At 33.9% G+C, this 21,750-nt stretch overlaps 1 protein-coding gene across 1 annotated transcript; it reads left to right on the forward strand.

Annotated features, from left to right (window-relative positions):
• Positions 1-7,142: 7,142 nt before the first annotated feature.
• LOC139490309 (uncharacterized) lies at positions 7,143-13,042 on the forward strand. The gene is made up of 5 exons (XM_071277142.1): positions 7,143-7,367; positions 9,089-9,214; positions 10,022-10,153; positions 11,535-11,607; positions 12,411-13,042. The coding sequence occupies exons 1-5, from the start codon at positions 7,184-7,186 to the stop codon at positions 12,970-12,972; spliced, it is 1,077 nt and encodes a 358-aa protein (XP_071133243.1). The 5' UTR covers positions 7,143-7,183; the 3' UTR covers positions 12,973-13,042.
• Positions 13,043-21,750: the final 8,708 nt, after the last annotated feature.

The raw sequence follows: 21,750 nt of genomic DNA on the forward strand, positions 1-21,750 counted from the left end.
TACCATTCTTGTCTGTGCTTGCTGACGCTTCAATGTCATGCCAAGATCTCATCCACTGTAAGAAATGATGTCGAGGAGCATGTAAATGCTTGAAAGCAGCATTAAAATGCACAGCAATATGTAACTGCTAAACGGACTGTGAAAGAGAAACTGATTGAGTCACTGTGCTTTATTTTGATTTTCCTGCATTTTGATCATATTGTCATTATAATTTTGATCTATGTTTATGTTAAATAGCTACTTGGGAGTTTTTTTTATTTCTTACCTCATTTCTAAAAAGTAAATTCTCTTTGTAGAATTAAATACTGCATATGTTGTTGGTTTTTTTTTCATTTCAGGAAAATTGTTAAATTTTCTAAGGTTATTACCTGTAACTGTGGGGGGAAAAAACCTCGCCAAAGACGCCATTTTGAGTTGAATCGACCATTTTCATTTCATAGCTAATGTCACTCATTACATAAAATAATATGTTTGTATATACGTGCTTGTATTGAAAAAATGATCAAGTATTTTTTAATCATTTTTATACCATATTTAAAAAGAAACGTAAAATTTTGACATGTTAAACGGCGCCATTTTGAATATTGCTGCCATTTTGGAAATATAATCTATGCACCTATGTATTGTTGATACACTGTAGGCCTGTATTTATGTCAAATGATCAGTTTCACGGATTTGGTAACTTTCTATCACACAATGATAATGTACACTTACGAATACTTTCAAACTTAGACATTTTGACGCGCCATTTTGAATTTGGACGCCATTTTGATGATTTCTTTATTACAAGGTTTACGAAAATAATAACTGACATATCTTAATTGTATTTTATTAAGTTTGTGACATCTTCTGAACTCATTAAAATTGGAAGTCTTCATCAAATGAATGATGTTATACTTATGTCGGCCATCTTGAATTTGGCGGCCATATTGGATTTTTTTTTTCGTGGCTCCATATCTGAATTTTGTCTATACCCCTTAATCTTTCACTATGCCAAGTTTCATGCTTTTACCATAAAGTGATCAATTATTCTGATATCCGCTGGACTAGTCCAACAGCTAAGTCCAATATTTTGGGACAATTGATCACTTTGTGGTAAAAGCATGAAACTTTGCACAGTGTTAGTTATGATGTTTATAAATATTTTTGGATATGGAGCCATCAAAAAAAAAATTCCACAATGGCCGCCAATTTCAAAATGGCCGCCAACAGTCATAAAGCAGAGTCTAAAAATATAGTATAATTTATCATTTGAAAATAAAAACACAAAACTTTGCATATTGCTAGTTATGATGATAATTAATCTTTTCTGAATATGGAACAATAAAAATAATTCCATAATGGCCACCAATTTCAAAATGGTGGCCAACAGTCATGAGGCAGAGTCCAAAAATATGGCTTAATGTCCTTAATTTATCATTTGAAAATAAAAGCACAACACTTTGCATATTGCTAGTTATATTGCTTATTAATCTTTAATGAATATGGAATAATCAAAAATAATTCCATAATGGCCGACACATTCAAAATGGCCGCCAACAGTCATGATGCAGAGTTAAAAAAATGGTATAATTGATCATTTGAAAATAAAAGCACAAAACTTTGCATATTGCTTGTTATGATGCTAATTAATCTTTTATGAATATGGAACAATAAAAAATAATTCCATAATGGCCGACAAATTCAAAATGGCTGTCAAAAGTCTTATTATCAGAAACCATAAACATTCTTGCTTTCAAATATGACACTGGTCCTGCATTGACGAGAGTCTGCTTAGTAGACAATTTTTCAACATATCAAAAGCAGCTACGTTTGTTCGTACAGATATTTTCGCATCAAATTAGGAATTTAAAGGAACCTTCCCAAAGTGATGTCAGGAAAATTCTGTACCCCAGTCATTGCTTTCTTTGGTCAGTATGATTTAGTTTGGACCCAACATTCAGGATCGTTTATATTCTCAGTCGACATTAACGAAAGCACAGCGCTTCTAATGTATAGATGTACAAAGAAACTATCAAACCGTCACATAAAAGATCATGAACCTACAGTTTGTGCTTATTTGGGAATCATGATCCTCTGTAAGACTAGAAAACGTGATCTACATGTAGTAGATACTTTCTTCAAACTTGGACTATTTGTCTCCTACCACTGAGTGTTAGAAATTTCTACTTCCATGGCTTATGACCGTTATGTAAAAGACGGTATAGTTTGCCCTACCACAAAATGTATTTACTTCATCTGCTGTAGACAACATTGATCACAATCCAAGCAGTATATCGTCAAAAAATTCATTCGATGGTACAGGTATATCTTTATTCCAACATATTTCAGAAGATGTTCAAGGCGTTGTTCAAACATTTCTCCAATCTGAACCCATGTTGAAATGCCAGTCAAAGAGAGTTTCTCTTTAACCATTACCAGAGAGTTATTCAATCTTCCACCAGCTGTACTAAGATTCAACGAACCAGATATCCCATTAGTTGAAGGAGAACTTTCAATTGATATGTCCTCATTCCCAGCTGCATTAAAAGGGAAACTCAAATGGCTGAAACATGTTGCAGAAAATTCAAGTGTTAAGGCTAAAGTGGGTAAAAATATTTCATGGTCCGCCTATCATGCTGTAGTACTGCCAGATGCGAATAAATTACCAGCAGTGTCTGCCCTTCTACCTCTGTTTCATGAGCAAGCAAAATCTGTTGCATTGATACGACACTCATTGAACATTATTCGTAACGCTGTAAGAAAGCTAAATCCAGACCAAACTCCAGTTGTTGCTTTTAACCAACCCCTTTTCACAATAGCAAAACAATTATAATGGAACTGGCCTCAGATGTATGGCGAGGATCACTTTGTAATGATGTTCGGCGGCCTACACATAGAAATGGCTGCGTTCAAAACATTTGGTAGTTGGCTTGAAGATAGTGAATGGACAAGTGTTTTAGTAAATGCACAGGTTACATCACCAGGTACAGCTGATTCATTCCTAAAGGCTTCTCCTGTTACAACAACACGAAGAACACACCAAGTTACAGCATGCACACTTAACCGTCAATTGTCAAACGCGTACTGCCAGTACAAAGATGTTTTGAGGTATGATGAGGTTATCTTAGAATTTGAAGAGTGGAACTATCTAAACAATCTCTTCACTTTAAATTCTGGTATATGAATCTCAAATTTGAATAGACATTATTAATATTTATATGGTCTATACGTGAGGGTAACTTTTTATTATATATTGAAGCTCTCGCAAAGATCATTCCTTGGTTCTTTGCCTTGGATCACACCAACTATTCACGATGGCTGCCAATTCGTCTGCGTGATATGCTTCAGTTACCAAAAAAGAGACCAGAAACCCACAGAGCAATCCTTAGCGGCAACCCTTTTTGTCACCAAGACCGAGAAGAAATTTTCCTGTATGGCTTTTAATTAAGCCGACGAACAAAATAATGCGCATGTTAAAGCAGATAGTGGTGCTGTTTGATTGACGGAAAATCCAGGAGCGCTTCATAGATTGATGGTTGCTGGGCCTGAAATGGCTAGTTTGGTAAATGAATTTGAAAATGCCACCGAATGCTTTGTATACACTAACGAATCTAATAAACCTCATCATGAACAAATATTATCCTTCCAAGAATCATTCCAAACAGACTGCAGATTGAATAGCTGTGGATAGGTTTTGGCACTAGGAAGAACTTCCGATATATAAGTTCATGGATGGTGCCTTGTCCTAGGACCATTGAATCGAAAGTCGTTTCACTGTGTCATGCCTTTACCGGTTGTGACACAGTCTCAGCTTTTTCTGGGAAAGGTCAGAAATCAGCTTGGGACACATGGTCTGTATATGAGGAGTTTTCAGAAGCATTTCTTCAGGTCATTGAGAATCCAAATGAAGTGGAAATTTTAAAAGTGTTAAAAGTAATAGAACGGTATGTTGTGCTTTTGTATGATCGGTCTAGTACAAATTATACGATGAATGAGTTAAGAAAATAGTTATTCACACAGAAGACAAGAACAATTGACAATATCCCTCCAACACGTGATGAACTTCTTCAACATACGAAACGTACAGCTTACCAAGGTAGTGTTATTTGGGGCAATTGTTTAGGTGCAAATCCAAGTATGCCAACACCAGATTTATTTGGTTGGCAAAAACTTGATGGTACTTGGGTACCATTCTTGTCTGTGCTTGCTGACGCTTCAATGTCATGCCAAGATCTCATCCACTGTAAGAAATGATGTCGAGGAGCATGTAAATGCTTGAAAGCAGCATTAAAATGCACAGCAATATGTAACTGCTAAACGGACTGTGAAAGAGAAACTGATTGAGTCACTGTGCTTTATTTTGATTTTCCTGCATTTTGATCATATTGTCATTATAATTTTGATCTATGTTTATGTTAAATAGCTACTTGGGAGTTTTTTTTATTTCTTACCTCATTTCTAAAAAGTAAATTCTCTTTGTAGAATTAAATACTGCATATGTTGTTGGTTTTTTTTTCATTTCAGGAAAATTGTTAAATTTTCTAAGGTTATTACCTGTAACTGTGGGGGGAAAAAACCTCGCCAAAGACGCCATTTTGAGTTGAATCGACCATTTTCATTTCATAGCTAATGTCACTCATTACATAAAATAATATGTTTGTATATACGTGCTTGTATTGAAAAAATGATCAAGTATTTTTTAATCATTTTTATACCATATTTAAAAAGAAACGTAAAATTTTGACATGTTAAACGGCGCCATTTTGAATATTGCTGCCATTTTGGAAATATAATCTATGCACCTATGTATTGTTGATACACTGTAGGCCTGTATTTATGTCAAATGATCAGTTTCACGGATTTGGTAACTTTCTATCACACAATGATAATGTACACTTACGAATACTTTCAAACTTAGACATTTTGACGCGCCATTTTGAATTTGGACGCCATTTTGATGATTTCTTTATTACAAGGTTTACGAAAATAATAACTGACATATCTTAATTGTATTTTATTAAGTTTGTGACATCTTCTGAACTCATTAAAATTGGAAGTCTTCATCAAATGAATGATGTTATACTTATGTCGGCCATCTTGAATTTGGCGGCCATATTGGATTTTTTTTTTCGTGGCTCCATATCTGAATTTTGTCTATACCCCTTAATCTTTCACTATGCCAAGTTTCATGCTTTTACCATAAAGTGATCAATTATTCTGATATCCGCTGGACTAGTAGTACAGGTAAAAAAAAAGTTCGATAGATGAGATCAACGGTAATCAAGAACAAACGGTTTTTTAATTAGAGTTTGGGTTGCATGACAGGTGATAAATGAGACTGAAAATTATACCCGGATTAAATTTTCTGTAGTATTATTAAGCATAGCATGTTTAAATGTGCAACTGACATTTAGTTAATATAATGTAAAGCATTTGAAAGTATTTTAAAAAATTTTAACCATTACTTGAAATGTGAATTTGATAGAAAAATATCAGTTGCACTTTTATTCATGAAGAGATTTGTCAATGAGATGGAGCTTTTTTTGTGTAATATATCCTTTTCGTTCATTTTTTTTCCTGTTCTTCTGACCAAATGATCAAAATGGGACAAAATATAAGTTGAATACGTTTTACTACACAAAGACTGAATAGAACAATAAGTTTGGCTTTGATATCTGCATCTGATGGTGGGACGTTGTGGTCTCTTGGAAATCTGGTAACTAGATTATCTGTGGTGTTTATGGTGCCAGGGGCCTGGGCAGTACATTTCTGTACATTTCCAGTATACAAGTTCTGTATCTCTTTCATGGAGTTTCATGGAATAGCCTACACAAACGATCTACACTTATACACATCGGACATAGAAATTACCTTAATTGTCTTAATCAGAATCGAAATAATAATCACTATCGCTCGGACAAAAATAATCATGAATATAATGTCTACCCATGTTAAAACTACAATCAAGTATAGCTTGCATCAATTATTTCTTAAATGGACGTTTGGCTTGAATAGCTTTACATACTACATCATGAGCTTAACCATGAACATTTTGTGAGTAGCAGCTGATATTTTATAAAATCCCAAGAAACGAATGTTATACATCAGAGGACTAGTTCGATTTGACTTTACATTATCATGAGCTTAACCATGAACATTTATTGTAATGTTATGACTTGCACCTACAATTTTAAAAAGTAATAAAGACAGTCATATTTACTTTCATAAAATGTTAATATAAAAATATTACTGATTTGTGGGTTTCTTCTGTATAAATGGCGAAACATTTATTTATTATTTAAAATATACTAAATTTTATTTAAAAATAAAATGTAACGAGTTTACTATCGCCTATTTTACATATACATTTTTAAATGATATAAAAACATTTTAGAAAGACACCTTATTATTACTAAACAAACAACCCAATAATTAACAAAAATAAAAGTTGGCTACTAAATGAGAATACATTTTTTTTAAAGTTGGATAAATGGGAAGACACCTTTCAAACCAGTCTGGCTATTGTTCTTCCTGAAATAAGCTCCAAGGCTTCAACCGAATCATCACCTGGAACAGACACATCCGTTTCGGTTAACATGACTAACTTTTGGGCGTTTGTTAGATGACAAGAGTCTAAACAATCTTGTTTTGTTAACATACTATTTAACGTCTAATTTAATGTTATGGCATATCACAAGCAATTCAATTTGATTTTTTGCTATTTCAGTGGAAAATTTCATTTTGGTGCCATTTTGGATATTGAATTTCGAACCTCATATGTTGATAGATACTCATTATTAATATCAAATTAGATTAACGAATTTAAAATTTCCCATATTGGTCCTCTGAGGAGTATACGTTTGTTGTAGGCTTATACCAAAACTTCTCAATTGTCACACAAAAACTTCTAAAGCATTGTAAGATAAAAGAAAATGCAATATTGTCTCAACGAAAGATTTGTTCATACCCAGAAAGAAACCTGATAGAAAGGCTATGCCGCAAAGATCCATGGAAATCTAAATATTTCGAAGTCTTATACAAATTAACATTATGATTTATAATCGATGCTAAGCATGCTTCAAACACATTTTCAAGATATTATAATGACATTGTTTATATATATTTATCAGTACAGAGAAAACGCAGAAACCTTTGGATAATTAGCCCCTTATTTGTTGACTACTACTGATACTTACACAAAATGTACATGTACATGACGGTTACTGAAATATTTTATTTTTTCATTGTACCACAAATAAAAACAACAGATGTTAACAGACAAACCAGTATGTCTACCGTTCTTCCTGAAATAAGCTCCAAGGCTTCAACCACATCATCACCTGGAACAGACACATCCATTTTTGTTAACATGACTAAATTAACAGGTATGTCGCAAACAGTAATTTTACAGAACAATCTTAGAGCATAAACAGAACATATGAACTTTCGTAGAACTTATCAATTTGTTCAATCAATCAAGTTTTAATGTGTCTAATAAGTAACAATTAGGAGATAACTATATTGTATTTTAAGCTTGGCCTCCGTAAAACGTAGATTTTACTGTCGCAAACTGATTTTACCTAGTGAGTCCGACGTGTAGCGGAGCTATGTAGACGGATATTTGCGACAGTTTTATCAAGTTGTACGAAGGCAAAGCTTAAATACAATACAGTTATCTCCATTCTAATGAAGCATATTAGAATAAATATCATTTAACAAATATTTTAGCGTAAAATAATATAAATGAAAAAGACCGCGAAACTGTTACATTTTCTTTTGAAACTAAACAATGTGTCGTCGTATGTTTACTCACGATGTCAAACATAAACCTCGAGTCGTATTTATACCTTTGGTACGCTTGATTTCAACGATAACAAAAAACATTTGCATGCTGAAAATGTGACTTTCATGTTTATGTTGTGAGAAATTGCATGAAAAACCATCGGAGTTCAACATGGTGGCTTTCTTTATTACGGACTGGTAAAACGTGGATTTTACCCCTTGAAAATATTTGTCAACGTCCAATGAAAATTATCATTACAAACAAATTGCATTAGAATGTTAGTTGTACATAATAGTTTTACGGAATATTAGTTTTACATAACTAAATATAAAACAATAAAGACATACTCACAATACTGACTCTTTCTCTTGTTCCTGACTAGAAAACGACACAACACAACAATTTTACATGACATGAGCAACTCATCTTCGACTTTGCCACTGTCACACAATTTGTATAGTCTTTGTTCAACCGAAATATTCGGATACGCCCCTTTTAAAATAAATCTAGAGGAAACGTTATACATCGCATTCTCGACTAGATTGATCATTTGTTTCTTGTGAGACATTTCTCTTCAGATATTCTTCTGTCATAAATTTTGATTTCATAAGTTTGTATGTTTTGCGTCATATTTTGAACAACATTGAGAATGAAAATTGGTAATGTGTCCAGGAGACAACAACCCGACCAAATACCAGATATCAGCTGAAAGCCACCAACGGGTCTTCAATATAGTGAGAAAGTCCTGCACCCTGAAGTGGGCCTCAGCTGGCCCCTAAACAATATTAATTTAAGAAAAATGAATCCGTCCTTTCAAAGAGTTTTTCACAATGTCTTACATATGTAAAGCTTAAAAGAACTTGTCAGCTGCGCTCACTTAACAAAAGGTTTCATATTGTGAGTAGCAGCTGATATTTTATAAAATCCCAAGAAACGAATGTTATACATCAGAGGACTAGTTCGATTTGTCTTTACATTTTCTTCTGAAAAGATTCATCATAAAACGTACGTTAAAATATTTCTCCTACCTCCAGGAAAAATTTGTATTTCGAACATATTTGAAATGAGGAGTTGTCTGTTTATTCTATTTATCATACATTTAATACTACAAAACAAAATTTGCAGGCATCTAAATTGATTGATTAACTAGTTAAGATAAGAGTCGAACGCAGTTGCAACTACTACAAAGCTTACATTCAAAAGATGTGCTGTAAAGCAAAATATGGAAACATATGTATACAAAAACTGCACTTTAATAACATTATTAATTTTAGCATGAAAGTAACTAACATGTACAAACTTCATTTTTTTAATTATTTATAGAACAGGGAACAATAACAACAGCTATCGATGTGACAACAAGTCTGTCTACCACTCACCTGACGAGTTCAGTTACATTAAGAGTGTCATCTACAGCATCACCTAAGATATCAGTGACAAAAGAAAAAGGTATGATGCAGATTGCAACTTTGTTTAAGAACGATCTGTTACATGTACAGTTCATATTATATGTTTGGGAACAGAATATGAATGTTTTATTATTTTTATTCCTGTTAAACATAAAGCCGTTGTCGTTTGTTACTATGCTAGTTAAATATTTGTATTTCGGTCATTAGTTTATACATAAACTAGTCCGTAAGTTTTCTCGTTGTAATTGTTTCCATTTGTCATTTCTTTGTTTTTTAACGCTGACATGCGGCATATCGTTGGTCATTGTTGAAGGCCGTACGGTATAGATCTTATTTTCTGTGACAATTGGTCTGTTGATGAGAGTTATATCATTGAAAATCATACCACGTCGTTTTTTTTGTATATCAGCCTAACATTCATTTCTCATTAGGAAAGGTGGAAAATACCAAAGGGAGAGAAACAAAACCTCACAAGACAACGAAAGACCGACAAAATTATGGGAAAGAAATAAGCAAAGGAAACATACACTAAACTAGGAAATAAACCACATTTTTTGGTAAACTTCAGTTTGTAATCAATATATATATTCAGTCAAAGTTTGTTTCGAAGATATCTAGACAAAACCTTATTCCGACAATGTGAATTGCGAAATGTAGATTTTTTCTAGCTTACAAGATGTGTGTATAGCTGTATTATCCTGGCTCAATGTTTGGTTATTCCATATTTAGCATATTAAAACTATCAAATACTATTTGGAGACAGTTAAATTGTAAATAAATCCATTATTTTATGACATTTTTGATAATCAAGCGCAAACATGTATCTTAAGTATTAACATTGTTATAGTAAGTGGAACAATAACAACTTATATCAACAAGTCAAGCACTGAACGGGAACAGACGATTTACTTCGTGGGTTCTGCCACAGCGTCACCTGGGAATAAATCATCGGTTCCAGTGACCATGAATCAAGTTATAGGTATGTTGTACAATTAACATATTTCTAGAAAATTATCTTGACTTAAATATTTCTTTTGATACAACAAAATCTGAATGTGTACCATTTCATTCTCTCGTAATCACAATCCCGCTATATTTTTCTACTCTCTATCTCAATGTCTTTAGTATATAAAAAACAATCACTGAACTTCAAAGAAAATTCGCAAAGAGAGAAGTTTGAAAAACCTACCAATCGACTCTATCTGCCAATAGAATGACTAAAAATGAACTGTCATATTCCTGACGTGTCACTGACATTTTCCGAACAAAATGGTCGATTAAACCAAGTTTAGACTAATCTCTTCTTGTATGGCAGCTGTTTATAGTTTTGTTATATTGACAATTAAAATTGGTTAACGTGACAATAGTTGGGATCAAGCAAAACCAAAATTTAGTACAACTAAAGGACATATATCATAAATATACAACATAAATGACTTGAAAAATCAAAACAAACATACTGAAAAACTATGAAACTGACATTAAAAGAATGATTGAGGACGTGTTTTTCTATAAACATTCAACTACCTATTTGTTCTATCATTCAAATTAGGCTATTTCATACAGAAACTTCTTTGGAGGAAAGAAAAGAAGTTAACAGTACTAGTGTCCTTTTACTTCACTTTCTGCATTATAGTTGATGGTCTCTTATAAATAATTGATATGTTGACTAACATCTAGAAATTGACAATGAGGGTACGTTGGAACAAAACTTCACGACAAACGAGTTAGGTTCGGCTTCTCAATAGTGAACTTTCAATTTCTATAGAGAACCACCGAGCAGTGCCTGGTAAAGAAGTACATTTCTCTCAGTTGATTCGATATTCTTTGGCTTGTATTTCCTATCATGATTTTTCTTGATAGCTATTACACTATGAATTCAAAGGGGCAAAGTTGAAATCAACCTTTTGTAAGTTTCACGGGTTGATTGCCCTTTATCATTGATATTGAATATTTATTGTAGAGTTACGACGGAAAAGTTCTATTTGCCGAACACCTGATTTCCGGGTTTATAGTTGGATTCGTGCTGTTCGTTTGTTTTTTTTTTTGTTGCTCTGCGGTGTTTTTGAACGTCAGCACAAATTATTTATAACTCAAGACTGGAGCATTTAAAATATGTTAAAATTAAAAGAAAATGTAACTAATACGGACTTCGTCCCCTTTCACAAGTAACGCTTGCCTCACTTTAAGAATAGAAATAACAATAATATTTTGCAAGTCAAAAACGGATTCAAGATTCAGTATACCCAAAGAAAAAAAAAGTAGGAGTAGAGAAACCGGCGCAAGCCAAGAGGGGACTTTCAAAACGCGACTATATTTAAGTAATACAGATAATGCAGATGTTTAAGTTTTTTTTTCAGTTATTACCGTTCTTGGCGCCGTAATAACTGTTGCTGTGGTAATTGGGACCCTGATTCTATTTAAAAGAAAACGGTAAATTTTCAATATAAGTTATATGCTCAACAAAATAAACTTTAATTTATCAAAGCGCGCTAGATGTACATTCTGACGTTGGAGATGAAAAAAAAATTATATATAAGTGTTGACGAATTGATATCACCAAAATTACCATGTGTATATAGTAAATCAAGGACAAGCAATCATAACTTTAAATGAATGAATACATTCCTTAATTTAAAGTTTTTTCTTGTCGTTTAAAACAGTAAGTTAGTATATCACGATATCAGTATTTTCATGTCTATACTGAAGGATTTGACTTTAGATATCCTATGGGAATGACAGTTCATAATAGTCGTTGTGATTACATAGAACCAAAATATACGCGTTTTTTTTTTAAATATAATTGTGCGTTATCTTATTTGTTAATAATAATTCTTATATTTGATTGATTGATTGTTGTTAGACGATTTTCCAATTGCAATAATTCATTGCAGATATTTGATGCATATAAGTGGCGAGAAAGAGATACAATCATACAATATATTTAGGTTGACCATGAAGATTGGTCATTGCAAAATTACGGGCAATTTGGATGGAGCAAACACTATTTCTTAATACTGGCCACCTTCGGAACCCGGCATTTGTTTTTTTTATTAGAGTTGTGTAACGCTTTCGAATATTTCTTTTAAGATTTTTATTTTATGTACACGCTCAATGTTATATCTTAGTGACATATAATATTTTCACTTTTTAAAATTTTCACAGATACATGTTTAATTCATATAAAAAACCAAGAAAAACGTAACTAGCTCTATGACATTTCCTTCAAATTTCAGGAAACGGAAACAATACAAGCGCAAATCTGAATGCACTGGTATGAGGAATTATGCTGAAGGACAAGAACTAATGCAAACGTCCAGATGCAACAACCGGTCTCATATTGATGCAAAACCTTCAAACCGTCAGCATACACAGGGTTTTGAAATCATTTCAGTCAACGATTATCAGGAGCCTGTTGATATGGACAATCAATATCAACGACTTGATTTTACAATGCGGAATGAGGTGGAACCAACTGCAGAAAAAGAACATAAAATTTACTCTCTGTCTTATGACAAACTTACTCGTTCTCCTCCTGTCATAAATAGTGGCTTGAAATGTCCGACAAAAGCAGGAAACTCGTTGAAGACGAAAGAACGTACTGAATACTGTATACCATGCGATGCACTTACTCATCCTCCTGCTGTGAATAAAGATAGTACGAAACGTCCGGGTATAGCAGGAACTTTAGTGATGTCGACCGATGTTCAACATGGTCAAGTTGCTGCATACTGCGATACGGCAATAGTTCACGAGGACTTCTTATATGACATTCCAAGGCCTTCAATCTCGAAGTAGATTTGAAAAGGAATGTTTAACATTTTTTGCATGCTTTTTCCAAATTAAATCAAATCATTCTTTCTGTAAAAATGACTCTCTATAAAGTTTATTTGAAAACAATCCGCTATTTATATTGAAGTACGAGTGTATGATTGTCTCTGATTACATGTATTTAATATGTATTTGAAATTTATTCATTATCCTGTCTCTACTTCATAACACTTAGTTATTTAATACAGAATCTAGGTTGCATACAGCACGATATGCAGTTTTAGGTTTTATAGTTGATGTGTTTCCCTCGGTTTAATTATGTAACCCAGATTTGGTTTTTTTTTTTGTCTTAATCGGTTTTTGACTTTCGAACATCGGTATACTTCTATTGCCTTTATTTATTACTAATCGATGATAAGGTGTGTTACAATTGTAGTTGAGTATTCGTAAACGCAGCATATCAGATAAACTTGAACAGTTCTGTAATAGTCCCTAGTTGATGTTTTCTTTATAAATGCCTTCCGTTTAAAAAGAATAAGTGTGCAATAGACACTCATGCTCCGGCGAAATGTCAAAATTAGGGGTACAGCAGTCAACATTGTGTTATAATCTTAATCTCTATAAAAACAAACAAATATGTAACAAAGAACCACAAAACGGCATACATGTATAAACCAAGAATATTAGCAAAAATTAAAGACAAGAATACACAAATTTACTATAGCACAATAACACAATGACGAGATATATAAGTACAGAGCCACGTCATTTATGTTTTAGACAATGCACATCAGCAAAATATGAAAGATAAGTATATTGCTGGGTCTTCCAAGTGCTCCACGAAACCTCTTTCTAAATTATTAACATCTATTTTATCAGCAATCAAAGACGGGCTTCAAAGTTATTGTGAAACTGCCTATTCTAGAGGTGGCGTGAATCAGAAGTGGATACTTAAAAATTCCAAAGATCTTTTAGAGTACATACAATCTAACTCTCTTTCATCTTGTAACAGTATTAAAACATTTGACTTTTCTACTCTTTACACAAGTATTCCACATTCCAAACTAAAAGACAAATTGAAAGAGTTGTTATTACTTTGCTTCATAAAAAAGAATGGCCAACGTAGATACAAGTATCTTGTCTTAGGGAGGGATAAATCATACTTTGTAAAGAATCACTCTGATTCAAACAAAAAATTCTCTGAAACCGATGTTATCAAGATGCTTGATTTCTTGATTGACAACATATTTGTAACGTTCGGAGGACGTGTTTTTCAACAGACTGTCGGCATCCCAATGGGAACAAACTGTGCCCCTCTACTTGCCGACTTGTTTCTTTATTATTATGAGGCTGACTTCATGCAGGAACTTCTTAGGAAGAAAGATAAGAAGTTAGCTATATCCTTTAACTCTACTTTCCGCTATATAGATGACGTTCTTTCACTTAACAATTCAAAATTTGGTGACTATGTGGAACGCATCTATCCCATCGAATTGGAGATAAAGGATACTACAGATACAGTTAAGTCGGCTTCATATCTTGACTTACATCTAGAAATTGACAATGAGGGTCGATTGAAAACAAAACTTTACGACAAAAGAGATGATTTCAGCTTTCCAATTGTGAACTTTTCATTTCTAAGTAGCAACATTCCAGCAGCACCTGCATACGGGGTATATATCTCCCAATTGATACGATATTCCCGTGCTTGCATTTCCTATCATGATTTTCTTGATAGAGGGTTACTGCTCACAAGGAAGCTATTAAACCAAGAGTTCCAAATGGTGAAGTTGAAATCATCCCTTCGTAAATTTTACGGACGCCATCACGAGTTGGTTGACCGTTATGGAATAACCGTTTCACAAATGATTTCGGATATGTTCCTTACGTCGTAACTGCAATCCCCTTCCCTTTCATAAATGTGACCTACCGAATTAGACTATTTACCGGATTTGTAATCACATAAGCAACACGACGGGTGCCACAAGTGGAGCAGGATCTGCTTACCCTTCCGGAGCACCTGAGATCACCCCTAGTTTTTGGTGGGGTTCGTGTTGTTTATTCTTTAGTTTTCTATGTTGTGTTATGTGTACTATTATTTTTCTGTTTATCTTTTTCATTTTTAGCCATGGCGTTGTCAGTTTGTTTTAGATTTATGAGTTTGACTGTCCCTTTGGTATCTTTCGTCCCTCTTTTACACAAATGTTTTACAATAGCACAATAATGTGACATACAGCAGTTTTTATTGTACCTGTTTTACTTCATCTATGATTTGTAGCATTTCGTATATATTTCTGAATATTTAAATGGGCCAATTAAAGTTTGAGAACGGAAACTAATCTATGACGTAAGTACCGACAAACAAGGGCAAACCTAAATGCCCTTTTCGACAATCACAAAAAATTCATCATATATACAGTTTGTACTTTTAAGTACAGGGGGAGGTTGATATATACTATTCATTGTTATATTTTTGGGTTTACGTACTGGTTCCAAGATATTATCTTTATGTTTAATCTCATAGAGACATAACTTGGAAATGTTATCAGTATAAATAAAAATAGAGAACAGCCCCCTCAATTTCTAAGGAAGATCCAAAGTGAAGGTAGGTGTAGTTCAGAATTTCTCTAAAATATGTAACTCGGAACATATAAATGTTGATAATATACTGCATAGCCCTTTTTGTTTACTTTTTTTTTTAAAGTAGTGCAGTTAAACAGTCCCATCTAAGATGTATTTTTTTCTCGAAACTTTATGGTGAAAGTGGTACAGTTTTAGCCGTAAAAAGATCTAGAGTTACTATAGGAAATTGCATTGTCTATATTTACAGAAATGCAACCTACAGGTACAATAAAAAATGCTGTATGTCTTATTAGTGTGCTATTGTAAAACATTTGTGAAACTTGTCTTGGTTGGTTGGACGGATCACCGGACACATTTTTTAAACTAGATACCCCAATGATGAGGAGAAGATTTTTGTATAAGTTAACGATGACGGACGACGACGACGACGAACGCCAATTGATGAGCAAAGCTCACTTGGCCCTTTGGTCCTTGTGAGCTAAAAAAGCGACATTTAAGACTGGATATAACAAATATGAAACAGATATAATTGCTAACCTCCTGTCCCCGAAAGTTGACTGGTCGTTGCCTTTATAATTTGATTGTTTCAAGGGTACGTATATATCTTGAAATTATTGTACAAAATCTCTAGACAGGTATAATAGGTCCCGATATAACAACAATGTAAATGTTTCAACGAACGACCTGATGTGTACTCCAAAAAAAACCAAATACAATCAATAGACGGAAATTGAATTTTAGGCTCCTGCCTTTGCATAGAAACAAACAGCATGTGACGAGGTAACACTGGTAACAAATCGATTAATTACGACAGCGGTTGTATAGTCCAGCGGATATCAGAATAATTGATCACTTTATGGTAAAAGCATGAAACTTGGCATAGTGAAAGATTAAGGGGTATAGACAAAATTCAGATATGGAGCCACGAAAAAAAAAATCCAATATGGCCGCCAAATTCAAGATGGCCGACATAAGTATAACATCATTCATTTGATGAAGACTTCCAATTTTAATGAGTTCAGAAGATGTCACAAACTTAATAAAATACAATTAAGATATGTCAGTTATTATTTTCGTAAACCTTGTAATAAAGAAATCATCAAAATGGCGTCCAAATTCAAAATGGCGCGTCAAAATGTCTAAGTTTGAAAGTATTCGTAAGTGTACATTATCATTGTGTGATAGAAAGTTACCAAATCCGTGAAACTGATCATTTGACATAAATACAGGCCTACAGTGTATCAACAATACATAGGTGCATAGATTATATTTCCAAAATGGCAGCAATATTCAAAATGGCGCCGTTTAACATGTCAAAATTTTACGTTTCTTTTTAAATATGGTATAAAAATGATTAAAAAATACTTGATCATTTTTTCAATACAAGCACGTATATACAAACATATTATTTTATGTAATGAGTGACATTAGCTATGAAATGAAAATGGTCGATTCAACTCAAAATGGCGTCTTTGGCGAGGTTTTTTCCCCCCACAGTTACAGGTAATAACCTTAGAAAATTTAACAATTTTCCTGAAATGAAAAAAAAACCAACAACATATGCAGTATTTAATTCTACAAAGAGAATTTACTTTTTAGAAATGAGGTAAGAAATAAAAAAAACTCCCAAGTAGCTATTTAACATAAACATAGATCAAAATTATAATGACAATATGATCAAAATGCAGGAAAATCAAAATAAAGCACAGTGACTCAATCAGTTTCTCTTTCACAGTCCGTTTAGCAGTTACATATTGCTGTGCATTTTAATGCTGCTTTCAAGCATTTACATGCTCCTCGACATCATTTCTTACAGTGGATGAGATCTTGGCATGACATTGAAGCGTCAGCAAGCACAGACAAGAATGGTACCCAAGTACCATCAAGTTTTTGCCAACCAAATAAATCTGGTGTTGGCATACTTGGATTTGCACCTAAACAATTGCCCCAAATAACACTACCTTGGTAAGCTGTACGTTTCGTATGTTGAAGAAGTTCATCACGTGTTGGAGGGATATTGTCAATTGTTCTTGTCTTCTGTGTGAATAACTATTTTCTTAACTCATTCATCGTATAATTTGTACTAGACCGATCATACAAAAGCACAACATACCGTTCTATTACTTTTAACACTTTTAAAATTTCCACTTCATTTGGATTCTCAATGACCTGAAGAAATGCTTCTGAAAACTCCTCATATACAGACCATGTGTCCCAAGCTGATTTCTGACCTTTCCCAGAAAAAGCTGAGACTGTGTCACAACCGGTAAAGGCATGACACAGTGAAACGACTTTCGATTCAATGGTCCTAGGACAAGGCACCATCCATGAACTTATATATCGGAAGTTCTTCCTAGTGCCAAAACCTATCCACAGCTATTCAATCTGCAGTCTGTTTGGAATGATTCTTGGAAGGATAATATTTGTTCATGATGAGGTTTATTAGATTCGTTAGTGTATACAAAGCATTCGGTGGCATTTTCAAATTCATTTACCAAACTAGCCATTTCAGGCCCAGCAACCATCAATCTATGAAGCGCTCCTGGATTTTCCGTCAATCAAACAGCACCACTATCTGCTTTAACATGCGCATTATTTTGTTCGTCGGCTTAATTAAAAGCCATACAGGAAAATTTCTTCTCGGTCTTGGTGACAAAAAGGGTTGCCGCTAAGGATTGCTCTGTGGGTTTCTGGTCTCTTTTTTGGTAACTGAAGCATATCACGCAGACGAATTGGCAGCCATCGTGAATAGTTGGTGTGATCCAAGGCAAAGAACCAAGGAATGATCTTTGCGAGAGCTTCAATATATAATAAAAAGTTACCCTCACGTATAGACCATATAAATATTAATAATGTCTATTCAAATTTGAGATTCATATACCAGAATTTAAAGTGAAGAGATTGTTTAGATAGTTCCACTCTTCAAATTCTAAGATAACCTCATCATACCTCAAAACATCTTTGTACTGGCAGTACGCGTTTGACAATTGACGGTTAAGTGTGCATGCTGTAACTTGGTGTGTTCTTCGTGTTGTTGTAACAGGAGAAGCCTTTAGGAATGAATCAGCTGTACCTGGTGATGTAACCTGTGCATTTACTAAAACACTTGTCCATTCACTATCTTCAAGCCAACTACCAAATGTTTTGAACGCAGCCATTTCTATGTGTAGGCCGCCGAACATCATTACAAAGTGATCCTCGCCATACATCTGAGGCCAGTTCCATTATAATTGTTTTGCTATTGTGAAAAGGGGTTGGTTAAAAGCAACAACTGGAGTTTGGTCTGGATTTAGCTTTCTTACAGCGTTACGAATAATGTTCAATGAGTGTCGTATCAATGCAACAGATTTTGCTTGCTCATGAAACAGAGGTAGAAGGGCAGACACTGCTGGTAATTTATTCGCATCTGGCAGTACTACAGCATGATAGGCGGACCATGAAATATTTTTACCCACTTTAGCCTTAACACTTGAATTTTCTGCAACATGTTTCAGCCATTTGAGTTTCCCTTTTAATGCAGCTGGGAATGAGGACATATCAATTGAAAGTTCTCCTTCAACTAATGGGATATCTGGTTCGTTGAATCTTAGTACAGCTGGTGGAAGATTGAATAACTCTCTGGTAATGGTTAAAGAGAAACTCTCTTTGACTGGCATTTCAACATGGGTTCAGATTGGAGAAATGTTTGAACAACGCCTTGAACATCTTCTGAAATATGTTGGAATAAAGATATACCTGTACCATCGAATGAATTTTTTGACGATATACTGCTTGGATTGTGATCAATGTTGTCTACAGCAGATGAAGTAAATACATTTTGTGGTAGGGCAAACTATACCGTCTTTTACATAACGGTCATAAGCCATGGAAGTAGAAATTTCTAACACTCAGTGGTAGGAGACAAATAGTCCAAGTTTGAAGAAAGTATCTACTACATGTAGATCACGTTTTCTAGTCTTACAGAGGATCATGATTCCCAAATAAGCACAAACTGTAGGTTCATGATCTTTTATGTGACGGTTTGATAGTTTCTTTGTACATCTATACATTAGAAGCGCTGTGCTTTCGTTAATGTCGACTGAGAATATAAACGATCCTGAATGTTGGGTCCAAACTAAATCATACTGACCAAAGAAAGCAATGACTGGGGTACAGAATTTTCCTGACATCACTTTGGGAAGGTTCCTTTAAATTCCTAATTTGATGCGAAAATATCTGTACGAACAAACGTAGCTGCTTTTGATATGTTGAAAAATTGTCTACTAAGCAGACTCTCGTCAATGCAGGACCAGTGTCATATTTGAAAGCAAGAATGTTTATGGTTTCTGATAATAAGACTTTTGACAGCCATTTTGAATTTGTCGGCCATTATGGAATTATTTTTTATTGTTCCATATTCATAAAAGATTAATTAGCATCATAACAAGCAATATGCAAAGTTTTGTGCTTTTATTTTCAAATGATCAATTATACCATTTTTTTAACTCTGCATCATGACTGTTGGCGGCCATTTTGAATGTGTCGGCCATTATGGAATTATTTTTGATTATTCCATATTCATTAAAGATTAATAAGCAATATAACTAGCAATATGCAAAGTGTTGTGCTTTTATTTTCAAATGATAAATTAAGGACATTAAGCCATATTTTTGGACTCTGCCTCATGACTGTTGGCCACCATTTTGAAATTGGTGGCCATTATGGAATTATTTTTATTGTTCCATATTCAGAAAAGATTAATTATCATCATAACTAGCAATATGCAAAGTTTTGTGTTTTTATTTTCAAATGATAAATTATACTATATTTTTAGACTCTGCTTTATGACTGTTGGCGGCCATTTTGAAATTGGCGGCCATTGTGGAATTTTTTTTTTGATGGCTCCATATCCAAAAATATTTATAAACATCATAACTAACACTGTGCAAAGTTTCATGCTTTTACCACAAAGTGATCAATTGTCCCAAAATATTGGACTTAGCTGTTGGACTAGTAAAGATGCTCAAGTGAAAGGTAATCTGTAATAATATGCCGAAAAGGCTCGATTCATCAGATTGAAAAAGCACAAATCCACCGTCGAAAAAACACAATGGTGACTTCGATAGAGAGTTGTCACATTGACATTCATACCACATCTTCATATATCTATAATTTAGGGATGGCAACGAGTACTCGAGTACTCGGGTACTCGTTCTGAAGGCTGAGTACTCGAGTTCATGTCAGTACTCGGATACTCGTTTGTCTGTTATACATCTTGAAATATTTCTCTTCACATTTCCACTCACATTAGTTCCGTTGAAATATCCCCTAAATAAAATCAATTAATAACATAAATATGTTTATCCCGAGAATACTATTTGTTATAGAAGTGCCAGCAACGTCATTTTCATGTGCACTACTTAGAACAAAAAACAAAGAGTCAAACTGTCTTCCGTCTGAAATAATTGACCAGTTCATATTTCTAAACTAATCAAGAACAAAATAAAAGTGACCTGTGGTAAACCCGACGCAACTGATAAGGGAAATTTTTAACGGTGTTTGCACACGGATCAACACTTTCATGGATTTATAATAATTAACTCATCACAAGCCGTAAAAACTTACCTTTGTTTAATAATCAAGACTTTTATCAGTACCCGGCCACGTCCACTTGTATTTTTTGTCCATCTGATGAGTTAAGCATTTTTCAACTGATTTTTATAGTTCGTTCTTATGTTGTACTGTTATACCACTGTCCCAGGTTAAGGGGAGGGTTGGGATCCCGCTAACATGTTTAACCCCGCCATATTATTTATATATGTGCCTGTCCCAAGTCAGGAGCCTGTAATTCAGTGGTTGTCGTTTGTTTATGTGTTACATATTTTTGTTTTACATTGTCTTATCGGGGCCTATTATAGCTGGCTGTGTGGTATGGGCTTTGCTCATTGTTGAAGGCCGTACGGTGACCTATAGTTGTTAATGTCTGTGTCATTTTGGTCTTTTGTGGATAGTTGTCTCATTGGCAATCATACCACATCTTCTTTTTTTATATTTTAGGTAAACGTGATTGGTATGAGATGTACATTTGAATTAATTGATTTACTCAGTTTTTGAAACTTAACAATAGTTGCTAAATTTACAATTTAAAGATAGGTGAAAGTACGAGAGCGAAATTTAAACAGGTCAGGAACACTACCTTATATGGATATGCATAAATTAGCATACTGATGACCTCGCACATGT

Source organism: Mytilus edulis, chromosome 9 (genome assembly GCF_963676685.1).
Source record: "Mytilus edulis chromosome 9, xbMytEdul2.2, whole genome shotgun sequence".
Classification (NCBI taxonomy): Eukaryota; Metazoa; Mollusca; class Bivalvia; order Mytilida; family Mytilidae; genus Mytilus; species Mytilus edulis.

Excerpts from the sequence above, each read along its gene's own strand:
- LOC139490309 (XM_071277142.1), top strand. The coding sequence starts at position 7,184 with ATGTACATGTACATGACGGTTACTGAAATATTTTATTTTTTCATTGTA. Across the intron at positions 7,368-9,088 it reads TAACATGACTAAATTAACAG|AACAGGGAACAATAACAACA; the intron begins GTATGTCGCAAA and ends AATTATTTATAG. Across the intron at positions 10,154-11,534 it reads GACCATGAATCAAGTTATAG|TTATTACCGTTCTTGGCGCC; the intron begins GTATGTTGTACA and ends TTTTTTTTTCAG.